This window comes from Centropristis striata, chromosome 18 (assembly GCF_030273125.1).
Source record: "Centropristis striata isolate RG_2023a ecotype Rhode Island chromosome 18, C.striata_1.0, whole genome shotgun sequence".
Lineage (NCBI taxonomy): Eukaryota > Metazoa > Chordata > Actinopteri > Perciformes > Serranidae > Centropristis > Centropristis striata.
The window spans coordinates 18,163,691-18,191,661 of NC_081534.1; the positions used below are offsets into that span (position 1 = coordinate 18,163,691).

Below are 27,971 nucleotides of genomic sequence, written 5' to 3' on the forward strand. Positions count from 1 at the left end.
CCTACATTCTTACTTCTGATTTGTGACTTTTGTTAACCAGCTTTATAATAATAATAATAGCCACAGTGTTTACCACTAATATCCATCTGCTAGTCTATATTACACCACTGTAGAGGTTGCTGTAACGTCAAAACATAACATATATTTCTTATTTTTTACTTACTGAATTATTTTACTGGACTGTATTGTATTTCTTGCAATGACAGGAACTTTTCAGTATAGCAAGAATAATTTATATAAAGATTCATGTAAAGAGAAACATTGTGGACATTAGATAGAATGCCTCACTATACTGCTCACTGATTTGAATTTGTTGTGTTGATGTGTTTTGTACATTTTCATGGATATTTCAGTGTGTAGGACGCAAATTATGATGCAAAATTCCACATTGTGTCATTTCAAATATTATCAATAATAAATAATGGTACTTTTCCAAACTCGATCTTTAATGTAGTTGTCATGGACTTGAATTAAGGCATAAATTAATGGTTTGTATTACCCAGGAAGTCTTAGTATGGCCCCCTCTTAGTTGATTAATTCATTGTCTTGGTCTTAGTTGAATTTTTTTTATGCTTTATTTATGCTGAATGACTTATTTCCAAGAAACTTATGTGCGCATCTCCAGTAAACAAAAGACTTAAAGTGGTACTTCTGCATGCAGTACTGATTAGTTGACAAAATCGTGTTAATGTCAGTTAATTCATCTCTTAAATAGGATAGGACATCAATACTTTAATGCATAAGAGTATTTTCACTAAGATGATCAAAATATTTTGTGTTTGTTGGACTTTCATTTTAGTTTGTTGAGACTTTTATTAATGCATGCACCTTTACTTAACGACCACAAATGGAAATAAACTTTCTTTTGTTTCATCTGGGACATTTGTTGTTCTAGCAACGTCTACCTTCCAGTTTATCAAGGACATCCATAAAACAGGCTACTTTAGACGCATCCTTTTCAAACTCCAATTAAATATGTCAAATTACTTGTCCATCAAATAGAGGACCAGTGATACATTTGAAATTAACATATTTCCTGGAAAATAAGCCTATAACACTTACACTTTACTGCGTGAAGCCGAAGTTTGCATCCAACCTGCACAGCTGCGGAACGCGCGTCTCCGAATCGCGCTCCCAAGCTCGTGCACGTTCGTTCCTCGGGCTAGCTTGCAGCATGCTGAGAAACTTGACAGTTTAACATATTTCACATGTTATTACTCTGTTTCGACTGTAGAAACCGGGTTTAAAATCTGGAATAATAACCGCACCACCTGTCATAATACAGAGGATTTTACAGGGGTTAACGGTAAGATTTCTAAGTACTTTTATTCACTTTCCGTTTAGTAGATAGACTGTTTCATTCAAACAACGGTTTCTTCAAACGCTTCTCGTCTCCGTCTGGTCATGTGAAAGTTGGGTACACTTACTACACATAAGAAGTTTTAAACAGCTCTTATGGGCAATAATAAACAGTTAAGCTCGGCTTCTTGAAGGCTAATGTTATTTTGTTTCTTGGATTTGTTGTTCAAGCTACCATAGCGCCGTTTGGTCACCATGGAGACAGCGCGTGAACGCGCAAAGGGACCTCTCGCATAAACTGGCCACACTGAAAAAAATTGGAGTGACATTTACTTTTAAAAAAGCTAGGCAAGTTTTTCCACACAGAAAGTGTTTGTAATCTTTACTCAGGCTGTTTCTAAGTAATATTTATTTAATAGAACCACTTGGTTTTTAAAAAATGAAAATACACAAGTAAATTGCAGATTCACTGATGTCCCTCAATTACATTTTACTTGGAAATATCAACTATTTAAGCCAATGAACTGGTTTATTGAATATTACTTGGAACGAATTATTCAATTTACATACAAAACTGAGGACACATAATAACAAACAATCACTAAGTAATGCAGTACATGAAAAACTGCTATTTTAAAGTAAAAGCACTGCATTCATAATTCTTTGTAGAGTTTATATAGATGATTGAAATAATAATTACAGGCCCCAAAAAATCTTTTTTCAGTGCAACTACATACATTTTAACAAATTACACTGTTGAGCTTTTTCTTTAAGTAAACAAACGCAGAACCCAATTATTTGTTTTTAACCGCAATAGCACCAACAATCAGCCATATGCTGGTCAATTTCCATACTCTTAATCCAAAGCGACAAACCCTTACTATACAGTGGTGAAAGAAGTATTCAGATCGTTTACTTTGGTAAAAGTAAAAAATACTACGGCGTAAACATAGGTCCTGCATTCAAAATCTTACTTAAGTAAAGCTTAAAGTAACAATATAGGCTGCATAAAGGACCATGCTGAATGTCTCCATTTCAGAATAATATATTACTAAATTATAGTTATTATAGCTTTAAAGTGTAAGCATCACTAAATCTGCAGCTGGTAAAGGTGGGGTTAATTTATATATATATATATATATATATATATATATATATATATATATATATATATATATATACAATGTTTTTTAATATTCTTTATTCTGTTTTCTATATCTATATGTCTGTATCTTGAGCTGCTGTGGCAACTAAATAAAGTCATATCTTATCTTATCTTATCTTATCTTATCTTATCTTATCTTAACAACTGGCTGTGTAACTTAATCCATAATAATACATAATTTCTTAGTTGAGTGATATTTTGTCTCAATAATCTAAATCTGCAAATAAATTAGTAACTTTAGTTGACAGATAATGTAGTGGAGTAAGAATATAACATTTGCCTCTGATGGCTATCACAGTAAAATGCTGTTTAAATGCCTAGAACACTATTTTGATGATTGATTAACCATCCTAGTTTGGTTCAGTGTGATTAATTGATAAAATAATAAGATAATAATCTGCAGCTCTAAATGCTCTCAGGGGCTGTTATGCTGCATAATACTTTACTTTTGTTACTTTAGGTATATTTTGTTGATGAAACTTAAATACTTCATTTGTCAAAGACTCATTAAATTGCAAGATTTACTTTCTAAAAGGATCTGGATATTTCTTTCATCCCTGCTTGTCATGCTTTAATAAATGTGATTCATTCCAACCTCATTTTAAACTTGCTGTTCATTTTCTGTTCTGCCATTACCCTATTTCATTTTTTAATAGTTCCAACTGTTTCCCATCAGTGAGACACCCTGTAACCTGCATAATGAAATCAAACCACTGAAGTCATTTGCAGCCTGTCTTGGCAAATGTCACAGAGGCCAAAATGGCCTCTACGGAGAAAAAACGTGAGGTGTGCAGCCCGTTCATTCAAAGGCGCAACATTGCGAGGAAAACAAGTGCCGAGATAGTCAGTGAAGTCAGACAGTCCCTGCGAGTCCAGTCGACCCAGCGCCCGTTTACTCCCAGAGATGCACACAGGAAACTTTTTGGAACGAGCTCTGGTCGTGCAGACCGTGACAACAGACCTCCATCTACCTTTAGGTTAGTCACAAACAAATCTTTGTTATATTTATATGTTCTGAGATTGACTATGGGTCACATGTAACCTGAAATAATGAGCCCTTTTTTCTCACTGCACAGTCTTCATGCTCAAAATTTTGATGCTCCTGACTCGAGGCCAAGTTCAGGGACTCGCCTCTCTCCTCTGGACCATGTAAGTGTTCACAAACACACAGATATTTTAAAATGAGATATTTTTTCTATTATAGTCTAAATATGTGTTCAAATAATTTGTAGTAATCACATGACTGAAAATTTTTAAATCGCTGTGGTAAGAATGTTACTATGTTCATTTAATGTTTGGTTGTTATTGTTGATTTATTTTGAAAATTGATGTACTGCTGCACCATTATAGTGATTCATAGATGGGTGAATTGGATGCACAGTCAGTGTAGACCCATTTACACACACACACACACACACACACACACACACACGCACACACACACACACACACACACACACACACACACAAATGGTAGTTTAAATAGCACACACACACACACACACACACACACACACAAATGGTAGTTTAAATAGCACACACACACACACACACACACACACAAATGGTAGTTTAAATAGCACACACACACACACACACACACACACACAAATGGTAGTTTAAATAGCACACACACACACACACTCACAAATGGTAGTTTAAATAGCATTTCAGATTCAAATTAGGGTCTTAGAATATTTTTCATCTGTTAATAAGGTTTCATACACCATTTCCAAGTCAAATTCAAGCTATTTTCAAGCATTTTTAAGGTGCATTCGCAAGCTTTTCCAGCACCTTACAGCTGTAGTATTTTACATCTTCATCACATTATATTAGATGTTATTATACTAAAAACAAGCTAAGTTATGTTTTTTGACGGCAATTTACCTAAGAGTGAACAAAGTTTCATGTTTTATAATATTTGGCATCCTATGTAACCTTAATTTCAAGGAGTTTAAGGTTTGTTTGTTTGTTTTTTCAAAATCCAAGCACTTTTGAAATTAAATTAAAGTGTTTTCAAGGATTTCCAGCACACGCAGAAAGCCTGTTTGATGATATTAGTGAAACCATAAAAACTGAGAAATAGGATAAAGAGTATGCACGCCTCTGTACGGCAACATGAAAGCTTAATCTGGTTTTAATAAACCGGATTATAATTTTAATATGTGAAATAAAAAAAGGAAGAGGAATAAATTGAGTAATCAAAATAATAGGATCTCTTCGTGGGCATGAGTAGTTTGATTTGTGGATTCAAGTTTCGAGTAATATGTTTGTGTGTGTTACCAGAAGCCGAAGTTTCCAGTCTCCTCCAGTGCTGAGGATCCATTCAAGGCCTTTCCAAAACCCCCCGCTGACCCACTGGAAGTGAAGAGAGGGCTTCCAGTGGCGCGGGCACGCCTCCTCCGGGCTGGATCTCTCACCACGTTGTCTCCTGTAGAGGGACACACAGATGGTAAGGAAGGAGAAAAAAGACTGATGCAAGTAGATAAAAGTAAAGTAATTATTGTAAGGTAATCATTCATGCTGTGCTTACAATGAAATACTAAGTGAAGGTATCTGATGGTGCATTTATTAAACAGGTAGAAAATGAAAAAGGAAAATAACACCCCATTTATTTCACCCACTGCATCCCTGTAAATCTTCTGCGCAGGCACTAGTGCAAGAGCAGTTTTCTCAAAGGGAAATGAATGGAGCCATTCACATTCTGACATTATACCTGATTTACATTCTCTGTGGTCGGGCTGGGTGAAAAACGTGATTTACTGCTGTCGTTTTGAGAGGGAAATGAGTTCTCTTTCTACCTCTCTCTCCCTCTCTCTCAGGCCTAGTCTTGCGAATCTACTCTACTATTTGGAGTAATGAAATAGATGATGAGGATTATTCAGAAGCATTGACTGAATGTGAAAATCTTTAATCGAGTACAAATGTATATATAGTTCTTTATTATAGCAAAAATCAAAATCACAATTATTTTGGTCAATACTGAGATCACCATTATTTAACATGATTACTCATTTAGGGCTGCTCCGGACTAAAGAAATTCTTAGTCGACTAACAGTCATACTTTTTTGTAATTTTACCAACTATTCAATTAGTACATTTTATTAGCAGATCTGTTAAACTGAGTGTCTCCATAAAGAATCATGCATCAGCGCCACTTTAAATCCTGTGTTTACAAAACAATTCATTTAGCATGAAAAAAGCATTTAAAAAATGACTGACTGAAGAAATGTTGGTCCACAAAGACCAAAACAATCGTTCACAGGACGATAAGTCAACTAATTGACTAAGAAGGGGCTGCCCATTTGGCTTTGAAAACATCATGAAATTGAAAAATAAAATAAAAAATGAAAATAAATAAATAAATAAAAATGTCTTTTTAACCGTGAATTTTCTTAAAATTAAAATCTAATTAAACTGAAAAACAAAACAAAAATGTTAAAAAATAAATAAATAATATAATAAGACAATAGAATAAATATAAATAAAATAAATAACATAAACATTTACATAATAAAAAATAAAATTATTAATATGAATAAATTAAATCCAAATCAATAAGATCATTCATTCATTATTCATTCATTCATTACCATTAACCGCTTATCCGCAATCGGGTCGCGGGGGGCTGGAGCCTATCCCAGCTGTCATTGGGCGAGAGGCGGGGTACACCCTGGACAGGACGCCAGACTATCGCAGATCAACTATGCTGAAATGTTTATGAAAACATAAATATTCAGTATATAAAAATAATAATAAATGACTAAAATTAAGTAGATCAAATATGTTGTAGAGCAGTATCTCAACCTACTAAAAACTAAGAAACATATATTCAACATTTTGGTAAACTATATTCAATATAATCCAGTCAGTAACTCAGTAAAAAATGAGTGAAGGTTCATCACTATAAAGAAAGAGGTGCAAAGGATTTATAGCACCAAAAACAGAGCATTATAATCAAGTACCTTGTGTTTATATAATTGGAAGCCAAAATTGTAACTTAAAATGTAATTATTTAATTAAATTGCGCAGCCCTAGTATAAAGTTGGTGATTTTGTACACATTGACACTTTTTAAATATTAGTGCAACATAAAGCAGAACCGCATAAATAACTTTTTCCACTGTCTTTCTGTGTTTAGTGAAAGAGAGATTAAATCCAGGCCCGGGACAAAAGCAGCCTTCAACTAAACGACTCCCCAGTACTGATCTTAGACCTGGCCCACGCAGAACAGCAAGTGAAAGGTACGCTTTCTGTTTCTCTGTTTGACTTGCAAGATCTGTCCTTCTCCCTCGCCGACCCCCCCACCCTCTCCTGCTCCCCCTCTTTCAGAAAAGTGACAATACGACAATGACTTGAAGATTTATAGGCACACAAAGGTTGCAGTGGTAGCCATTACAAGATGGAGTTGATTATGCCTGCCATTTTTGCTTTTCACCAAATCCTCCTTATCCTCAATGCTTTCTTGCCTTTCTCTTTGCATTTCCCCAGTTTGTCAAATTCACAGAGTTTCTAATGTCTTTGTGTGACCTTGTTTTAGTCCATAACTTATCCAGCCCGCTGGGAAGAGAAGGTTATAAGCAGGAAACACTTGATTAGTCATGGAAAATAAGAGCCGGGCAAGTTTTACTGTTCTATCAAGCAACGAAAGAGTATTAGATAAAGTGTTTGAGCTGATTTGCTTTACTTGACATTGCACATCGTGCAGTCTGACACATTGCAATGTAAATGCTGAAATTATGTATTGTGCAGCCCTAGACGTGCAGTATCCAAATAGGAAGGAACAATATTTTTTAAAGGTCAAAATACCATTCTGAACTAAGTATTGTGGTGCTGCAGAACTGTCTAAAAATAAAAATAAAAATAAAATTCTACAGACTGAAGAAAAGTCTTTGGTACAGGTAAAAAAAAAAAAAAAAATCACACTATGATCATTTGAATATATTTTTTCAATGAAAATGAGAATAGGGATGAAAAAAACATATATCGTGAGTCATATCTTAATTGAATATCAGTCAAAATAATCAAGTTACATATTTTTTCAGAATAGTGCTGACCTACATCCAGTAACCATCACTGACAGATGAAAAAATGAAGTCAGTTAGCCCAGCAGTGGCCTCGCAAACTAACAAATTCTTCAACTCAAGACACTCGACCCCATTTCAAACCCTCATATACTTTACTGTACACTATATCTTGGTCAAAGTGAAATCTAGCTTCGTTCCCGATGAAATGGCCTCTATCTGTCATTACCATCACGTGTCAGCTTTTACACCTTCACAGTGCAGAAAGGCTAAAAGCTCTTGCTTTTTTCTGCCGACCTCATCAGCTGCGTGTCAGCACGAGGGGCATAATTCTGGGCGTGAGGTCGGGGGGCTGTCGTTACAATCCATCCGCCTATCGATTGGGTGGGGCAGCTGGGGCTGTACAGGGGGGACAGGCAATAAAACACTTTTACAGGAAATCTGGGCTACCGCCCGCAGCACAACCTCCTCACCTCCTCCCTCACAAGCCAAGTTAACACGCAATGTTTGTGTAACTTGTTGCTGACAAAGAGAAGACCCAAGAGATGAGGCTGTGGTCAATTTATGACTTAAGAGGATAAGAGTAAAGACTTCTTGATTGGTGTCAGGTCAGAGTTTTGAGGCACTGTTCTTTGCAGTGAATGAACTACATAAAAGGTGCATTAGACAGAGACAAACAAAGTGAAAATCAGGGATAGTCGAGCCAGAAGTACCCTGACTGCAAGTGGAAATAGACACAGCATGACAGATTAATATGATGAGTTGGATGAGATATAAAGATAGGGGAGATTAGACATCCACTAGGTTCTTTTTCTCCAATAAGCCGAGGCTTTATAGCTCCAAATGGCTCTCTATTAGATTTGGGTGCCCATCTGGGCAAGGCTGGCAGCAGCGTGTGTTGTGACTGCAGTGCACTGGCCAGGCCTAAGACAGGGATGAGGTCATGTCTCAGAGAATGCAGTATCACACAAAGAGGCCTTATTATCAGGCTCTTAATCCTATCATACAGAGCCAAAGCCCCCTCTCTGACATTCACTGCAACATGCCTCGGCCAGCACTCCCTGCTGCATATGCCCTGTGTGCCAGCTTACACCAATCGCTAAAATCTCATCATCATAGTGAGAGTGCACTCTATAGTCACACCCGCATACTGTGTATTAATGCTAATGTCATCAAGCAACGAATTCTGGCGAATGGCATATAAAAGGAGACATTTTTACAATAGCTAGGGCCATTTTCTGTCTCCTACCTGTCAGCAAGACCATGAAGCAAAGTGAGTATAAAAGCTCAATAATATTCCATCCTGAGAGTCAGCCTTTTGTGCTACTGTCACTACAGAAGCTTCAGAGTCCTGATAGCATAATCAGCTCCAAGCCTTTCACTGGAGTGATTACACTTTTCCATATTTCCTATGGTGTATTCACGCTCTTGTGTGGGATTTGTGAAGTAGTGTTTGTAGTTATAGCAGTGATTAGGATGACTCACCATGCTGCTTGTGTTTATCTGTTTATTAATAGTTATTTTCTCAGTTGGTCACGTAGTAATTACTCATAAGACACGCTACCTGTCGTGTTTCACAGAATTTTAATCGTAGCATTGAGTCGCTCCGAGGCTCGGCAGTGACATGCGGAGAGTAAGATGCAACAGTGACATGCAGAGGGCAAGCCACAACACATACCATAGCATGACAAGGGGGTGTGTTTTTGGGAGGACTTTTACGGTTACTGCACAGAGGGTGGTGAAGCTGTGGAGACAGCTCACAGTGACAAAGCATGAACAGCTTTAACCAGACTGCCCACAAAGCTAAGATCTGAGTTCCTGTCTGTTGGGGATTGCAGTTTGTGATGCACAACGGGCGGCACACACGCCTGCACAGACACAAAAGGTTCACACGTACACAAAAAACTTACAAGCAGTCTCACACACGCAGACAGACAGACAGACTAGCGCACACACACATGTATCTGCAAATGTACATACACAGAAGCACATGAGAGATAACAGCACCTGCACATAAGTCTCAACCTCTGCTGCAACAGTGACACCGAGTGGTGGTTGATGAAAGTACAGCTAAGTTGACAGAATATAAAAAGTATTTGTCTTGAGCTTTTCTTTGACACAATTAATGCTTTAAATATTTTTGTTCCTCTTCAACACTCTTTAGTGTTTTGTCATTTTCATTTCCGGATAAGCCAAATCTTCAAAAAGTCAATCTGATGTAACAAGACTGTGTTTTTGTGTCCCAACAGTTTAATTCAGCCCGGTGTTGACTCAGGCGTGAGATTCACAGAGTGCAAAGCAGGACGGAGAACAGGTTTGTCCTGATGCACTAAATTAACCTCTTTTGAACCCTTTTTTTAAAACATATTTGTCACAAAGGGTACATTTTCAGCATGTATATTAAAATGCACAAAGCCTCTTATAAAAAAAATACCTCATGCAGGAAATTATCGTTTTTATATCTATTACTCACCCTTTTCTTTTTACATGGAATTAGTGAAGAAAACGTCTTGCATGCCTCCACAGTGAACAAAAAAATAAAAAAAAACAGAAAATACTTGATGGATTTAAGTCTTGTTTATGCAGTCATATTCTCAGTTTTTCCCAAATCCTGCATTTTTGTTAAAACCTTACTATTTAAACACTTCTGCATAAACTATCTCATGCACAGACCAGTAGCACGCCTGCACCAGCATGAGACCTATTCAGGAGGGTCTTAAATAGTAAGGTTTCACAAAAATGCATGCATTTGGGAAGAACACAGAATACAACTGTATAAACAAGACTTGGTGTATACTGCACAAGTTTTTCACTGTGAAGGCATGAGAGAAAAGTTTTCTTAATGAATTTAAGGTAACACAGGGTGAGTAACTGATATACAAATGATGATTTTGTATGGTGAAATATTCCTTTAACATACCACTCAACTATATAGTGATTTAACTTGAAAAGTAACATTTTAGAAGATGTCTGAGAGCAAACTGAAATCAACCTTAAAATATATTAAGATTTGAGCCCAGAAATGTTGTTTCTCCAGTAACATAGACACACCTCTCTCAGAGTAACTCAACACCCCCTTTTGAATGTCAAACTTTGATTGGGGTGTTGTTGCTAAGGGCCTAATTTCCACCCTGAGAGGCAGCCAGCCAATAGCTGAGAGAGCTGTTGGTTCGGGCAACCACAGTTTCCTGCATCACACCAAGCAAAGGGGGGGTATGCAAATGTTCAGCAAAAAGTGCACAGTGTGAGAGAGTTTGCAGACATTTGCGTGCACAAACATGCATGCACACGTGTTTTCATCACACTTGCACAAACTGCCCACATATAGACTATTTCAGCACTGCAATCAGAGGAAGTGTAACTGTGGATGGTGACCTTTCATTGTGGCATCCAACTTCCTGCTGTTTTATTTTGAGACAGTGAACTTGTGAACCATGCTTGCCACTCGTGTTGGCTGTCTGTGTTTGGATGTGGTAATTGGCTAACTGCAATTCTCTCTGCACATTTCAGAGCTGGGGAATGGAGACAACACCACAAGCGCAGAGGAGGATGCAGAGTCACTGGTGTGGAATAATATGATTGCTCCTCTGCTGCAACAACTAGAGAGTGTGGCTGCAGGTAGTGTGAGCATTGCAATAAGGAAACACACTAAAAAAAAGTGCAGTCATGTGACATACATTAGTTTCTGTCGCCAACTTCTCTCCCAGAATCACTTTTATGTATTACATTTTTTCTCTTGGGTTGAAAAAAGTCTCTGAAACTAATCCAAACATAATGTGGGTGCAGTTATTCTGGTCTTTTTTATTAAAGGTAAGCTAGTAGTTCCTTATTTCTTTTATTTCACTTCATTTTCGACCAGCAGGTTTTTAGCATTGCCAGATAGTCATGCATGGAGGCTCACAAAATGAAAAGGCACTGTCATTTCAACCACTGAAGAAAAGCAAACAAAATAGCGTTATGTTTGGCCTCCATGCAGAATTGTTTTCGTCTGAGACTGCAGTCTGGCAGCCATGAAATGAAATCTATGGCTGTAAATATTTCAATGCTCTACAAATTTAATGGAAAATTCATTTGAAAGATAAATATTAAATATTTATTGTACCAAGTGCCTTCTGGCTCATGCATAAAACACCTTTCAGATTCAGTGGGAAATTGCAGTGAAGTGTTGAGTGAGAGACTGCAGCCAGCCTTTTTTAGAAATGGCCAAACCCTGTTATTTATGCAGGGAAAACATTTATTTTACCTCAAAAACAAGGAAAAGACTCCACCCTTTCTCTTCCTCTGCGTCAAGATCGTAGCTGCCTGTTGCAGGATTGTTTACCTGCATTTGACCATTGAAACGCTGCTTCTTTGAACAGCTGCTTCTGAGAAAAGGGAGGGGAATGTTATTTTACTGCTGACCGATGCATTATTGATGTTGAGGATTTAACCTCAAGTTCCTCATGCAAATGATAAATGCACGACGCAGTAGAGCCCAAGCATTTTGCACATGCATACCACGACATGCACAAACATCACTCATCTGTATTTATATGGATACACACTTGCCAACACACACAAGTGGGTGTTTTCCATTTGGGATGTTTGCTTTCTCTGTGGATGTCTGACATGTTGCCCTGAATTTGACATAATTTTGTTTTTCCTGCGATGCCAGGTGGCTCCGAGGGCTCCGTGGACCGTCTGTGTGATTTGTGTGACGCTCTCCACAGCACCTTGGCAGAAGCAGACATGCTCGGCCGACGCTGTAAGAGGAGGTCAGGGATACTTCGAACACTGTTCCGCCTCATCGACCTCAACTCGGCCCGGCTCAACCTGCACATCGCCAAGCTCTGCCTCGCTGTGAGTCGTCCGTGTCCGTGTGGGTGTCAGCACGTCTGCCACTAACTCACAATCACAAAGTGCATCCGGGGCGCTTAATACAAAACTTTTCTGCATTTTTCTCTCCAGTTGTGTGTCAGTGGAAACAACCTGCTCAACATCTGTAAGCTCATCTTCCAGATCAGCCGCAGTGAAAGCAACGACATCCTCTTCCAGAACAACTCCATCATAGGTGAACACTATTCTAGGTCACAATATCTAGCTCAGGTTTCCTATACTCTACCAAGTCCTGTATTATAAAATATATGTGAGTAAAGAACACAAAGTGACATCTTGTAAATATAAACACACACATTGGGCCAAATTTAAAGTGATTAGATGTTTTGTAATTAAACCTCAAAAGATTAAGTAGTTAAAATGAGCTCTATCTTTACATAATTAAAACACTGCTTACATAAATGCATCAAAACAAATAATCTAATAATATATTTAGAATATATAAAACAATCTGAGTGGGTCCATTCTGCATAACGAGTTCTTTTACTTGTAATACATTAAGTACATTTTGATGCTGATACTGTGCTTTTACCTAAGTAGGTTTTGAATGCAGGACTTTTACTTGTAGTGGAGTAATTTCACAGTGTGGTTTTAGTACTTTTAATCAAGTAATGGGTCTGAATACCTCTTCCACCACTGCTGCTGGCCTGGAGTGTATCTGTCTGGTTTCATTCGGTGCCGTTTTTTATGGAACATCTTTACCAGGTCATTACAGATAGTATGGATGTTAACATTTGATTTTTCTCCTGTCTAGACTCTTTTCTGGGCGTTTTGAGCAAAGAGGACGTATCCTCATCTGGAGAAGCTCTGCTGTACTGTGTCGGGGCTCTGAAATTTCTCTCAGGAAACAGCTCAATCCTCAGACTCCTGCTGGACAAGAACTTTGTTGGTGTGGCTCAGAAACTCATCCAGAGGCTCTGCACAATAGAAGACGACAACTTCACTATAGCGGGGCACATCATCGTACAGGTGTGTCAGACTTTTGTGCAGTGTTTCAACATTTTCCTGTGATAGTTATTTATGTCATCTGTAAAATAATGTTTTCTCAAGATAAAAAGATAATTTTCCTGAGATAATGAAATAATTAATTTGAGATCATGAGATCATAAATTAAACTTTAATAGACCTAGGCCTTTGCGTCTCCACATTTCTGCCACACTTGACACTTTTTACTGCTCTTGTTTTGGGATTTTATGCTTTATTGTACAGATTTGCTGCAACTCTCTCGTCTCTTTTAAATCAAGACTAAAGACTTTTCTGTTTGCCACTGCCTTTACTGCACTCTAACTTTTATCAGCTCACTTTCAATTTTATATTTGAATATACTTTTATGTTTTATACATTTCTGATCTTCTGACTCCTCCCATTTAGCAATATTAGTAGAGAATAGATTAAGGGACTCCTCTCGTTTAGCAATATGAGTAGAGAATTTGTTATTTAAAAAAATATATTTTATCAGTTAGCTTTCAATTTTACTTCTGTTTTTTCCCCTAAATATTTACCTGCTTGTTTTTAGTCTCAAATTTTTATGTTTGAATGTAATTTTATATATGTTTTCTGTAAAGCACTTTGAATTGCCCTGGTGTTGAAAGGTGCTATACAAATAAACCTGCCTTGCGTTGCCTTACTGTATAAATATATATATTTTTAGAGAATAAAAAAGGCTACTTTATCTTATCTCAGGAAAACAGGAAAAAAAAGATTTCAAGAAAATGATCTCGTTATCTCAGGAATTTGTTGCTGGATAGCTAATAGCTTCTGTATCACAACCAGTGGAAACTTGAAGCATGTACCCCTGCTCACAAAATACCCATACTTTCTCAACAGTTTCTCTGTGCCAGTTGAAAGTTGAACTAGGTCAATATAAAAGGAACACAATGTAAAATATTCTTTATGTGTTTGTTGGCAGATGAAGATTTTCACCCTATTAGACTCAAATGTTTTTGTTTATGTCTGGTATATGAGCTGCCCTCAGAGCATAATGTTCTCTGCCGGCCTAAAACACACCCTGCTTCACTCTTCCGAAAATGATTGCTGCTAACCACATTAGTTGGCCAAAGAAGAAAAAAACAAAACATCTTGAGCCAGCGCTTCATTTGATATCTAACAACTCATTATGCTGTTAGTGGAGGGAAATAAGCCGACTATGACTTTCCAGAACATTCAGTGCTGCCGTGTGTTGGAAATTACCGTTTCCCTCTTGTGATAGAATGATTTATGCCCATGCTCAATAGTTTCCGGTCGCTCTGCTGTATGGCGTCCTGTACAGGCCGGCGGCCAGCCTTAATGAGCATATGAACGACATTGTGTGCACGCCACAATAACAATACTGACCTAAATATAAACGCTTAAATACAGGAGGTAGATCTGTATACATTTCTTTTTGTGATCCACGCCTCTTTTCTCTCTGTCTCTGTCTCTGACCTCTGACCCCTGTAGCTGACAGCAAGCTTGAGGAACCTTGCAGATCACCCCGATTCCCGTCCACTCTTCGTCTCCTTCTCTCTACTGTCAGAGCTCTGTCTGGTGCTGCGTCATCACTGCAGAGAGCCGGACATCTGCACCAACATTTCCAGAATATTCAGGTAGCACACATCCACTTCCATAAGGATAATTGAGTGTGCTTGAAAAAGCACACTATATGCTATTCAGCGGGATTCTTCCTATTTATTCTTCCGTTACTTCCGTGTTTTTTTCAGTCAACTTCTCCAGTTTTGGTCGAGCATACACTAAAAAGGTATCAAATCGACCGGCTCGGCCATGACAAGTGTGCTATGACTTTTCTAAGGGTTTCAGCAAATGGTTTTCAAATTACGCGGCAAAAACATGCCAAAAAATCCCCCCAATGTTACCCTATGGAGAGGCTAGAGTGGATGACATCATCGCTAGAGTGCAGAGGGAGAGGAAAATTTGTCAAAAAATAAATTTGGAAACTGCGCTCGAGGCCGCAAGTGCCACTCTACAGAAATAATTTATACATAGAAACGTTGGAAAATTTGTCTTCTCACTCACATTGGTCTGGCAGAGGTACCAGTTTCTTGTGATCGCTATAAAAAGACATTCTTCATTTTTCTTCAAAAAACACATATGTAAACATTCAGGAGGAACTCAGGATGTTCAAAGTGAAGTTGTTTCACTGATAGGAACCACGTTTTAGCCATTTAGACATTTTTTTAGACTTTTTTTCGTGACTGACTTCTTTCTCGTTATTTTGATTTTTTTCTCGTTATTTTTACAGTGTCAGACAGACACACACACAGATGAACTGACTGACAGACAGACACACACACACGGTAAAAAAAAAACACTAACACCTGCTTTATTAACCCCCGTGACTCCTCTTTCATTTTGAAAACAGTTCAAATTGTAATCTAATAATTTATGGGTGAGAGTCACGGGCCAGAGTCAAGCACACTCTTTACACTTTACAATTTCTTTAGTAATTTTCTAGTTCCTTCCTTATTTCTTTCTACTCCTCTCGCCACCTCACGAACATAAATCACCATAACCTAAATCAAAACAGGCCATCATTCACCTCGTCCTCTGTTCTGTTTTACCTCCTAATGTTACCACTCATGCTTTCTTTGTAGAATGTGTAGACCTACATGCACATTGTCTATTAAAAATTATATCCGAATTAGAACAAACAAAAGTTAAAACAAAGGAAGACACTACTCCTTTTTATGAACTTGCTCACCCAGAGTTAGACACTACACAGCTACACCAGTAAACACACAACATATAATTTCTGGTTTGGGGTTTCAATAAAAACAATAACAAACGGCAAAGCTTGTTGATGTTGTGCAGTAACGTTGGATCATGGGAGTTGTTGTCTTCACCACCATTGTGGTCATTGCAGACTTCTCCCTGTTAGGATTCCTTCAGTTTTCATCGTTCCGGAGGTTTTTTATCAGAGGCCTGGTCCATAAAGTCAGTTTATCTGAATTATCTGAAAAGAATCTTCTCAACACAAACCGAACTTTCTAACTTAACTTAGTTGCTTTACTAATTTAAGATGCAGATCTCTGATGACTAAAACCTTTATCTGCTTAAAATATATAGCTAAAAACAACCAAGATCTGTAAAAAGTATCATAAAAAGCCAATTTATGACAGCTTCTGGCAGGCAACAACACGGTGAATGCATAAAGGGGATATGACAAACCAAAAGTAACTGACCACTCCCTTATTAAAAATTACAGATATCTCTGGGTTTGAAATTTGTTGGAAACATTTGGTATAATGCAAGTAAACATCATCTAAATATATAAGTGATGTAATCACGCATGCAGAAAAGTTAAATATTTGTACCTTTAAGTCAGACAAGCTCCTTGCATAAAAAATGTGACTGCCAGCAGCAACTCAAAAAGATACAATAATAGTTAAAAGATCTATCTTAAATTATTAATATTAGCAATCATAAGCTAAGGTCATACCAGACTTAAGTGAGGCTGTAGCAGCAAAACTTTGTTACAATTGTGTTTCAGAGTAACCTGAAGTAAGCAGTAATGAATTGTATTGCTTGTGAACAAATTCAACACTTAATTTTAAAGATGACGAATGTTTTATTTCGTTCATTAAGCATTTGCAAGCAAAACGTTTCACACTTTAACTGGAGAGATGGAATTTAACACTGCACTGGAAGTCTTGTGCACTGAACCAGAAAGACACCTGAGCTCAGCTGTACCATCACGCAACTTATTCCACTGCTGAACTGTACGTCTAACTTCAGAATAATTGTTGTGCAATGTGTGACGGCCCTGTTCTAGAGGCACATGGGAGAATGGTTCAGCGTAAAGCGAGACATGGCTCAGGGCATTAAAATTCCTCGAAGCCTCAGTAATCTGACTCTTTCACTCAATAACATCTGATCTCAAGTCCCTCGCCAAACACAGTGCAATGAGTCAAATGATGCTCTAAGTCCCAATCTTCAGTGTTTTGCTCACAAGTACCTCATCAGTGTGTGAAGCACAGACCAAAACATTTAGTGTGTGATAAAAGCGTTTTTCCAACACAGCCCACGATGATGAGTACATGAAAGGTAGATCCCAGCCCAGAGCTACTTATCTATCAGCAGTGTTGATTTAATATCTCCATATTTAGTCAGCAGTCAGTGTGTGTTCACTCAGAGGTATTTGTTGTCCCCTTTCTCCCTCAGTAAACTCTCCTCTTACTCTGAGTGCCGCCTCGCTCTGGCCCAGACCCCCGACTGCTACCAACTATTTTTAGAACTGCTGACCAAACATCACCAAAAACAGGTGAGTCCACGAGCCTCCTCGTGTGTGTGTGTGTGTGTGTGTGTGTGTGTGTGTATGAATGCTGTTCCAGCGTTCCTGATGTAATCCACTAAGCATGTTTACCCTCAGAGCAAATTGTTTATGTACCTCAAGTCCGAGCACATTTACGGGACATTGTGTCCATCTGCACACATCGTTCGTCTCTTCTCGTGTGTGTTTTGACATTTAATCATCCCAGGAGGGGCTGAGTAAGTCAAGGAAAGGGATGGAGGGAGGGAGGAGGAGAAGGAGTAGGAAAAAAAATGAATGAGGTGAGCTCGAGGAGACACTACAGTAGAGGTGATACAGAGGTGGAGGGGAGGAGTGAGAGACAAGAGTAGGAGGAGAGAAAAAAGGGTGGGACTTTGGCAATCAGACATGACTGACATGTGTTCTTAATCTCACCCACGCCTACATACACACACACACACACACACACACAAACTGGACAGCACCACATGTACTAAGCACTTCTAGGACAGCCCGTCCTGTCCTCATATCAATGTCAAGACACGTTTATGTCAGAAAACAAAACGTTCTCAATTCACCTGCTCTTCATGTTATTTACTAAGTAGAGTCGGGATACAAGGGTGACGCACAGGGTGTCAGTTGTCACCTTTTTCTTGGAAAGAGTGTGATAACTTATTGAAAAGACAGGGCGTAGTAACACTCAGACGTGTCCACACAGCTACGATTTCTCTGGGGGAATCAGTGACAGGGACTATAGTGCTGCATGACGGGGCAGGCTCACTGTGCTGCAGGTGAAGTAGCCGTTTTTCTTCGAAATGTAGATGAAATCTCACAGGATCTGATGTCGCCCATTCATTTCTTCTCAGAAACATCTTTCTCTTCAGAGTAATCTTTTTTTATTTGTGACTATACTGTATTTCTATGGCTGAAACCATTACCCTTGAAGTCCTTTTTCATTTGATACCCATCATGTGAATGAAAGCATTCGGTTTCTTAAAATGCCGCCGCCAGATTATTTATACACAACACAACACGTTTAACTGCCAGCTCCATCAAATACACCACACATTAATGGGTTCTAGCTGCTGAAGTAGGGGAACAGTCACATGTTGAATTAATTAGAAGAATTAAGAGGTCATCCGATGTGAGCAAAAGGACATAAAGGGTCATATGGAAGTTCCAATACTACCTGTTACTGGGTTATTTTATTTGAAAACTAAAAAGGTATGGAGTACCGTCATACAGCAGTTTTTGTTTATATACTATGATTCCTATAGAACCATAAAGTACAAAATGACAAATATTTGTTGATTTAATTCTCAACCGTTGATCAGACAAAATAAAACATATCTTGGCAATTTTTTACTGTTTTCTGATATTAAAGAAAAAATAAATCGTTTAATCAAGAATTTAATCTGCATATTATTAGAAATTGAAAATAATTTGTTGTTACATCCGTTAAATAAACCGACACTCAATATTATCAACACACTGTTTTCAGGTAGCAACAAACAATTACATGGTGTCCCTGTCACAATATCCATTCTAAATCAGAAATGGATGTAGATAAGCTTTCAGTTTCAATAAAATCATAAGAAAAATTGTTGAAATTGGAAATGTGACTATATGGCCTTATTTTGACACAAACCTCCCTTTAACTTTAACAAATGGTAGGCTTATATTAATTACACAAAGATATACACAAGATATGACACTTGGTTTCATGTATTTAGTCTAAATTATCAAACTGAAATCCTCATTAGCACTGGTGGAAGAAGTTTTCAGATCCTTTACTGAAGTAAAAATATGAATACCACACTGTGAAATTACTCCACTACAAATATAAGTCCTGCATTTACAACTTACTGAAGTAAAAGTACAAAAGTATCAGCATCAAAATGTACTTGAACTATCACAAGTAAAAGTAGGCGTTGTGCAGAATTGACATTCAGATTGTTTTACAAATACATTATTATATTATTTGTATTGATGCATTTATGTAAGCAGCATTTTAATTTTGTAAAGACAGGGTATATTTTAACTACCTCATATACTGTTATGAGGTATCATTTAAAAAAGAATGTCTTATCACAAATGTTTTCATGTTTTTCATGCTAAATCTTGACCCAAAAAGTAAAAAGTTGTAATTCAAGCTGTCAGCTAAATGTAGTGGAGTAGAAGTATAAAGTCCCATAAAATGGAAATACTCAAGAAAAGTGCAAGTACCTCTAAATTGTACTTAAGTACAGTACTTGAGTAAATGTACTTCGTTAAATTCCACCACTGCTCATTAGCCCAGAGCAAAGTTAAGTCATATTTAAACCCAAACAAAACACCAGTTAAACACTGAAATTGGTCATAAATTTCAGGGCAGATTGACTTCACCTGCGTCTCGTTGACTCCAAGCAGAAACAAGTGTGCTCGGTGTTCCTCCCAGAGGTAAACAGGGTCATGGCAGGCATGGCAGACTTAAAAAATTACAGCGCCAACATCAGGCCGATGGGGTCATATTATCTTAGAAGCATCTCACTGGAATTTTTATAAAAACATTCAGCAAGAAGAAGACAAATAGTGAAAACATAGCTGCAAGTGGTGATGATTGGAGCGCAAGCAAATTGAACTCAATCAACACTTAAAAACATATCACATATATCATTTGCCACATGATCGCTGAGGGGAAATGGTATTATACCTTCTTATGAACTGACACAATGACATCACATGTACACAGGGGTGCATTAACATCACTGGAGGCCCCTGGGCTACAGAACTATATGAGGCCCCCCATCCCTAAGTGGTTGACACACTATATTTTGCTTATAAAAACTTAATATATATTTGTACCAATGTATACCATAAACTATGTGCATTTCACTTTTGTAAATGAGCCAATAAGCCAACATATACTAACACACGCACGCACACACACACACACACACACACACACACACACGCGCGCACACAATTACATCAGCACAATACTTCACTTTGCTAATAACTATTTCATTGGCTATGTAACAAATCATATTGTCTTACATATTGTAAACAAATAACTGATTCACCTCTTATAAACCTAATATAATTTATCATTATAGATAAGTAATGTTTATTAGCCTACATAATTATTCTCAATCTCAATTCTTCTATAATTCTATATATTCATTATACATCAAGATTTTTTTTCCACTATTACTATAAAAAATAAATTCCGGTTTTATTACTTTTTTTCTCTTGAAATGAGGCCTAATTGTGTATATTTGACTAAACTTGACCAATAATAATAAAAAAAAAATGAAAATTATATATCAATTTGTTGGTCATGAGTTGCCTTAAAAGAGGGTTGTTAATCATTTTTTTTCTAAAACCAGTCTTGCATCATGGGGTCCTTTTTGACCCCCAAGGACCATGGGTGTTGTAAAAATGTATAAAACATGTAAAAATGTATGAAGAAAGTTTAAATATATTTTATCTATAAATGATGCAGAGGGGCACATATGCTGAAAATTTCAAGCAATTCTATGAAAGTTAACCTATATTAATGGTATGATGAAAATGATTTTGGGTCAAAAAGGAGCCAAGGACGACAGGAGGGTTAAACAGCCAAAATATTGGCTATAAGATTCTGCAAAGATTCTTATCACTCTGATGGTTTCCAGTGTATTGCCAAATCATTTGGTGCCACATTTGTAACAGAAAAATAACAGATAACATAAAGATGCAGATTGACCACCTCAGTTCTCTCCTCCTCTTTCCTATAGGATCTTGTTGTGCGCCTTCTTTTCACCCTCGGGAACCTCACGTCAAAAAGCGACGAGGCTCGGCAGCAGCTCTTTCAGGTGGAGGGCTGCATGGACACGCTCCTGCAGCTGTACGACACCTACCAGCGCAGAGACGACTCCCCACACACACAGCTACAGAAATGTCCCCCTTCCCCCAACGAGCCTCGGGCCTCCAGTGCACAGGAGGATGACGACGTGCTGGTGAAGCTTGTCAGGGTGCTGGCGAACATGTGCATCCACCAGGCTGTAGGTCCATCTCTGGCAGCCAACACCACCTGCATTGAGCTGCTGATGGAGACACTTGGTGAGCAGGAGGAACTCATTCTCATGGAGTTAGTCAGTGTTTAAGAAAGCATAAGATACAGTCAGCTAGAGATGTATAGCTTTAATGTTTCTAGATGTGGCCCGTGTTATATCTCAGTCATACAAAGGGAACAGTGTGTGCAAATCTGGTTTAAAAATAGCTGTTTTGTGCATTGTAAGTACAGTATCTGCTAAGCACCCGACCACTTCCCTTGTGCTGGGAACAGGACATGACTTTGGTCGAAAACACACTCTTCATTTGTCTGTTCATTCCATCGCTCGCGTTCCTTTAGGTGCTTTCTGTTCGCAGCACATCCTCTTTTGGTTTACCTGTTTTTTTTTAAAGTCTTGACAGAGCGAAGCGCTTCACTGCATGAGCAGGATGTTCTGTCACATCTCACAGCCGACTTGGTTTGTGTGTGTGAAATTCTCCCATGTGGTAACATGGTTTCAGGACAGGTTGAACTGATACGCAGATGGGTGTGAAACTCTTGATTTCTCTGCTGCCTGCCTCCTACACACTTCACAGCAGTTGGGAGAGAAAAACACAACAACAGAGGTCAAATTAGTGGGGAGGGGTCAAATTGCAAAATATAGAGGGGTGTGTGATTGATGCCAGAGGGTAAGATGGGAAGTAAATTAAAAAACTGAAGACAGAAACATTAAATGAGTGAATGAAAGAGAATATGGAGTTGGCGCAACAGCTGGAAACTGAAAACAAAATCTGAGCAGAGGATGAAAGAGTAGGGTGTCTGATCCATGTCCTGTTTTGATCGAGTTCTGACAGGCAGTGCTGCTTTACATTACAGAGCTCTGGGGGGGAGGGAGGGGGGCACAACAAAGCAGCATTTCCAGTCAGAAACAGAAACAAAATTGAGTGTGACACAGCCTCCGCCAGTTGACACCGACCGCAATATCCGCGATTTATGACCAAGCACACGACATCTGCTGCTATATCAGGAGCAGACTCGGTTTCCAAGCCGCTCACGGTGTCATGGCTGGTTGGACTGGGTCACATTGACCTTTGTATGCGGGCTCATGATCAAACCGACTATATCAAGCCGAAACCACAGATAACAGCTGCTTTTATGATAATGTCACAGTGTCATATCAGTGTGGCCTAGCTGTAATATGCAATGTATTATGCATGTATTTACCATATTCAAATAGTTCTATAACTGCTCTTTTATGTGTAAAATACTAATTAACTATTAATCTTATTACATTTGCATTGCACTTGGAAGATATGTAAAATCAACATGAGTGCAATCCACTTTGCACAAACCATGTTGCAGCTGTTTTATGGATTAATAATCAAACCTTACTTTATCTGCTGCCCTTCATAACAATAAACAGAAGCAAAGCTTTCACCTGGATTCACCTGGTTAGTCATTAAAAGGGAAAGAGTGGCTTATTTTAAGTGAATTCATGTATTCTTCATAAGGCAATGAAGAGTTATAATTATAATTTCTAACATTTTGTTGGGACAAGTCACCAGAATGTGGGAGCAGTGGGCAGTAATGTTTCAGGTGAAAGCCTGTTCCTGTTGACTGGTGCAGTACGGATGCTCCCTCTGTTGGTTGTATTTTATACAGGAGGATTTTCAGGAACAGGTACTACAAGATCTCTATTAGAAATTGTGTAAATTCAACATAATTCTTTGTGGAGATGACTTGTTTTTGTTTGAAACAGAGCTGAGGTCCGTGCAGGAGAGCGAGGAGCTGTTGGTGAATGTGGCGGCCACCATCAACAACCTGTCCTTCTACAAGGAGCAGAGCTCTGTGCTCGGACGCAGTCGACTCACCATCGCAAAGTGTAAGGCTGAAAGAGATCTTAAAGGGACCGTTCAGATTTATGGAAGTGGGGTTGTATGAGGTACTACTTATCCATAGTCAGTGCCGACAGCCTAGTTTATGCTTACCTTTGGGGAATTGATGCGATGCTCTCTTCAAAGCCACCAGACTCCATTGAAAAAAACAGTGATTTTACCTTGCAGAACATGGACCTTACTGGTCTACTGCTGCCTTGATTGGTTAGTTTGTTGTATTTTGTGACTTTGTTTTTTTTTTAGGGTTAGTCCGGATTAGGGATGGGAATAATTAATCGATGATTGATGAATGATCATTAAGAATTTGGTCGATAATGTGGAATTTTTAATTGATCTGTGTATTTTTTAATTTTAATTTAATCTATGACTGTGTACAAGTACTCACTGAACTGAAACAAGTCTCTTTTTGTTCTTTCAAAATAAAAGCATACATTATCAAAACAGGCTTTTGCATAGTACTGAATATATATCTTTTATTTTGCCCATGTAATAATAATAATAATAATAATAATAATAATATGTTTTATTTATAGAGCGCTTTTCAGGGTACATAAAGACTCTTTACAGTTAAAACAGTTAAAATGCAGTTAAAGATAAAACCAACAATTAAAATCAACACCAAAGTTCACACATTAAAAGCAGTTCTGAACAGGTGAGTTTTGAGGAGTTTTTTGAAGGTGGGTGGATGTGAGCAGTCTCTGATGATTTTAGGGAGAGAGCTCCAGAGGGATGGGGTGGCGATAGAAAAGGCTGTGTCGCCCCGTGTATGCATGTTTTTATCTCTACTGGAGTATGGATGAATCGATTAATTGATCGTTAACGTTATAGATAGTTGATTTGGCAGGTTTCTTCCAAACACCCATCCATAGTCACACAAAAAAAAAAACAAACTGAACTACTTCTCTTTCTTTCTACCTCAGTGATGTTGAAGTTGGTGCTCAGCTCGTCTATGGACGCCATGCTCGAGGCCACACGTGTATATGGAAATTTGTCTCAGTCAAAGGATGTACGGGACTTTATTATGCAAAACAAAGGTATGTGGTGTACACAAACACCAACAGACACACACCAAACACTCCAACAGGAGACTGTGCTATTTCCTGTTTTGTTTTAGCCATACAGTATTCATTGACTCTTGCAGGAAACTCAGCAAAGAGTTGCATTGTTAGAATCAAAAATTATCTTTTTCTAAAGCCTAATAATACACAGTAATATACGGAAAAAAGACCAATGTAATAATGCTTGAATCATATCATGCAAGCACAGAACTTTAGAGAATACTGAGTACCCGGTACAGTACGCACCTCTGCATACTGTTATGTCATGTTTAGGCTGAACTTATCTGCAAGGCCAGCTAGAGTCAGTATAAACATGGCTGCTGACTCTGGTGATAGCAGCCTTCTTATCTTTGCCCTGCTTTGTCTTCGTCCACTCCCTCACATCATCATCTTTCTCCTCCTTCTCCTTCAGTGCACCAGTTTGTAGTGACGCTCCTCGACTCAAAAAGCACTGAGATGTGTTTTACGGCCTGTGGGGTGCTCATTAACCTGGCTCTTGACCCTCCCAACAGGGTCAGCCTCTCAGAGGAGGGGGCCGCTGCCAAGTAAGGACTAATGCACAGACAATTCACAGACTTTCCACTATATAGTAATGGTAACAAAAAATCAGATCTATTGTGCCTGGATAATAATGAAATCAAAAACATAATGATGACTTCAAATAGACAGTATACAGGTGCATCTCAAATAAATTAGAATATGATGGAAAAGTAAATTTCCAGTAGTTGAAGTCAAATAGCCCCAACCAAGTATTGAGTCATATAGATGGACATACTTTTCAGAGGCCAACATTTCCATATTAAACATACTTTTTTAAATTGGTCTTTTGTAATATTAAATTGAGAAATCAAATTGAGACACTGAATTTGAGGTCTTCATTAAATGTAAGCCATAATCATTATAATTAGAAGAAATAAATTAAGACATGAAATGTTTCATTCTGTGTGTAATGGATCTATATAATGTGTTATTTCCACTTTTTGAATTGAATTACTGACATAAATAAACTTTTCTATGATATTCAAATTTATTGAGATGCACCTGTAGTTTAAGGTCAAGGTGTCATTCCTGGCCACATGCTGTGGCTGTGCTCCATAAAAAAATACTTTTTTTTAAAGAAGTAGCTTGGCATTTAAACTTGAGCATTAGATGAAAAGGAAGTTTACACCAGAAGATCTATGAATCCATTATATAGGTATATTTCTAGTTTAATCTATGCAAAAAGAGAAGTGCAGGTGCTTATTTGACTATTATTTTTGGCCAGAGCGAGTCTAGCTGTTTCCACCTGTTTTGAGAAAACATTTTTTTCACGTCTTTTCCCAAAACATTTAACTATTCCTTTAATATCATGACGAGCTAATGCTTTCTGAGTTTTTGGCAAAAGTAGCATCCTCTTTCCAACAGAGAGTAAACAGTTTTTTGGGGAAATGTGTTCTTCATTTTAACAAACATGAGCAAACAACACATCCTCTGACATGAACACTAATCATCTCCAACTTGATGTTATTTGTTTACAGAAGTTTTATAAGTAAGTAAAACAACTAATAAAGTCAAAATTACTGATTTGTCAGTTTTAAGTTTGTACATTTTAACACATGGAACAAATGATTTCCAACTATCGTGCAAGCTTGTCACATACAAACGTGATTATTGTTTGTACATGTGAGGCTTTTACTTCCCTTTTACACACACACACACACACGCAAACACACACACACACACACACACACACACACACACAGAGACTCACAGTCCTGTTTCAGATGTAGATCTACTGAAGTGGAGCTAATGCCCACAAACCTGCCGGTCATGTGAATCCCTCTCCCTCGAGTCACACGATGTGTCCGTGTGTGTGTGTGTGTGTGTCTGTGTGTGTGTGTGTGTCTGTGTGTGACCAGGCTGGTGGACTGTCTGAAAGACTTCGGACCAGGTGACTGGCAGCTGGCTGGCCAGATCTGTCAGGCTTTGTGGAACATGATGGTCGGCGGTGGAGAGAAGCTGCTGGACACACAGGAGAGAGGGTCACTGCTGGAGTTCCTCATTACATACTTAGGTTGGGGCACCATGTTATTACTAATCCTTACATAACAAGGGAGGGAGACAAGCTGGAAAGAACATCCTCTTTTTTTCACATCAGTGGCCCTGAGGGGGAAGGGAGGGACACACAGATTCCCACTGTCATGAAACACAATAACTATGGTCACATCTGCCTGAACTCTGTTAAAAAAGTATTGAAAATAAACCTGAAAGCTCTCTCATACTCTGTCCACTCTGTTTGATCCAGATCAAAAGGAGGCTCTGAAGTGGATCGAAAATGAAGATATGAGGGACTATCACAAGGCTTGCTGGGAGATAGAGTTCCTACCTGTTGCTCAAAAACTGGTGAAGACGCTCCAGGCTCCAGACCAAACTCCCTGACACACCAGGACGTGGAGTTTTAACTGTTTTCTGCCTTAAAAAGCAGCAATGAGATTCATGCTTTCTCCATGAAAAAGGAAACACTGGAAACATGTGTTAGTTAGATTGTAGACCCTGATTTATGTCATTTAAAGGGATAATTACACTAACTAACTAGCTAACCAGCAACTCCAAGTAAAATATATTTTTGTGGGGTTTAGAGGTAACTGCTGTAAAGATTTATAGCTTCTTTTTTCAAGGAGGAAAGCAGGTAAGGTCAGTCTGAATTCAAGTCACAGTGAGTTCCATTGCTGGTTTTCTACACAGAAAAAAAGTCAAAACACCTTTAAAAATGTTTCAAACTATTGTGCACCACTACATTTCTTCTCCATGCTTTGTCCAGATGCTTCAAGCTGACTGTTGATGCTGTTTTCAAGAAACTACATAGTTTTTACAGCCAGCTTTTGAGCCTACAGATGGTCAGCGTGTCATATTCAAAACAATAGATTTTAGGTGGCAGATTAAGGTAATTATGCAAAATATAAGAAGCAGGGTTAATCTGTGTTGGAAGTGAATTTTTCCAGATTTATTTCTCTATTCTGTATAAACAAGGTCTTACTTTTTTATTTTCTTATTATTTGGTCATTCTTCATTTTATCAATTCCAACAGTTTTATTTTTTTATTTGTAGCATTTTTTCACTTTATATGCACTTTAATTTTCATAAAGCCTTATTTTTGTGTATCTTGATATCTACAGGGATAATTTAATACAAGCTCTTTGCACATTTATGTAACAGACTTGATCTGTTTTGTAACTTCACTGTGTTGTAAAGCTTCTTTTATGATAATGTAGTCTCAAAAACAGATGACTGACTTGGAATTTACCTCATAACTAAATCTTTTATTGTCTGGGGATCGTGTGACATTGGAACTTGAACATAATAAAGCAAAAGAGAGTGGAAAAAACATTGTGTTGCTTCTCAGAGCCTTTATTATTA

The 27,971-nt window shown here is 38.0% G+C and overlaps 1 protein-coding gene across 2 annotated transcripts; it reads left to right on the plus strand.

Moving 5' to 3' along the window:
• The first annotated feature begins 405 nt into the window (after positions 1–405).
• Positions 406–27,939, plus strand: armc2 (armadillo repeat containing 2). 2 transcript variants are annotated; one of them, XM_059355781.1, is made up of 18 exons: positions 406–1,306; positions 3,121–3,441; positions 3,541–3,613; positions 4,751–4,916; positions 6,605–6,707; positions 9,737–9,801; positions 10,998–11,105; positions 12,142–12,326; positions 12,435–12,537; positions 13,117–13,331; positions 14,802–14,947; positions 17,520–17,619; positions 21,366–21,690; positions 23,382–23,504; positions 24,438–24,551; positions 24,988–25,120; positions 26,474–26,628; positions 26,860–27,939. In XM_059355781.1, the coding sequence occupies exons 2-18, from the start codon at positions 3,224–3,226 to the stop codon at positions 26,991–26,993; spliced, it is 2,466 nt and encodes an 821-aa protein (XP_059211764.1). In that variant the 5' UTR covers positions 406–1,306; positions 3,121–3,223; the 3' UTR covers positions 26,994–27,939. The 2 variants fall into 2 exon arrangements, with proteins under 2 accessions (XP_059211764.1, XP_059211766.1); XM_059355783.1 differs by having other exon boundaries at positions 3,141–3,441.
• The last annotated feature ends 32 nt before the right edge of the window (positions 27,940–27,971 follow it).

Bases quoted from the DNA above. Each gene is read 5' to 3' on its own strand.
- armc2 (XM_059355781.1), top strand. From the start codon at position 3,224: ATGGCCTCTACGGAGAAAAAACGTGAGGTGTGCAGCCCGTTCATTCAA. The intron at 3,442-3,540 runs GTTAGTCACAAA...CTCACTGCACAG, and splicing joins AGACCTCCATCTACCTTTAG to TCTTCATGCTCAAAATTTTG. The intron at 9,802-10,997 runs GTTTGTCCTGAT...TGCACATTTCAG, and splicing joins CAAAGCAGGACGGAGAACAG to AGCTGGGGAATGGAGACAAC.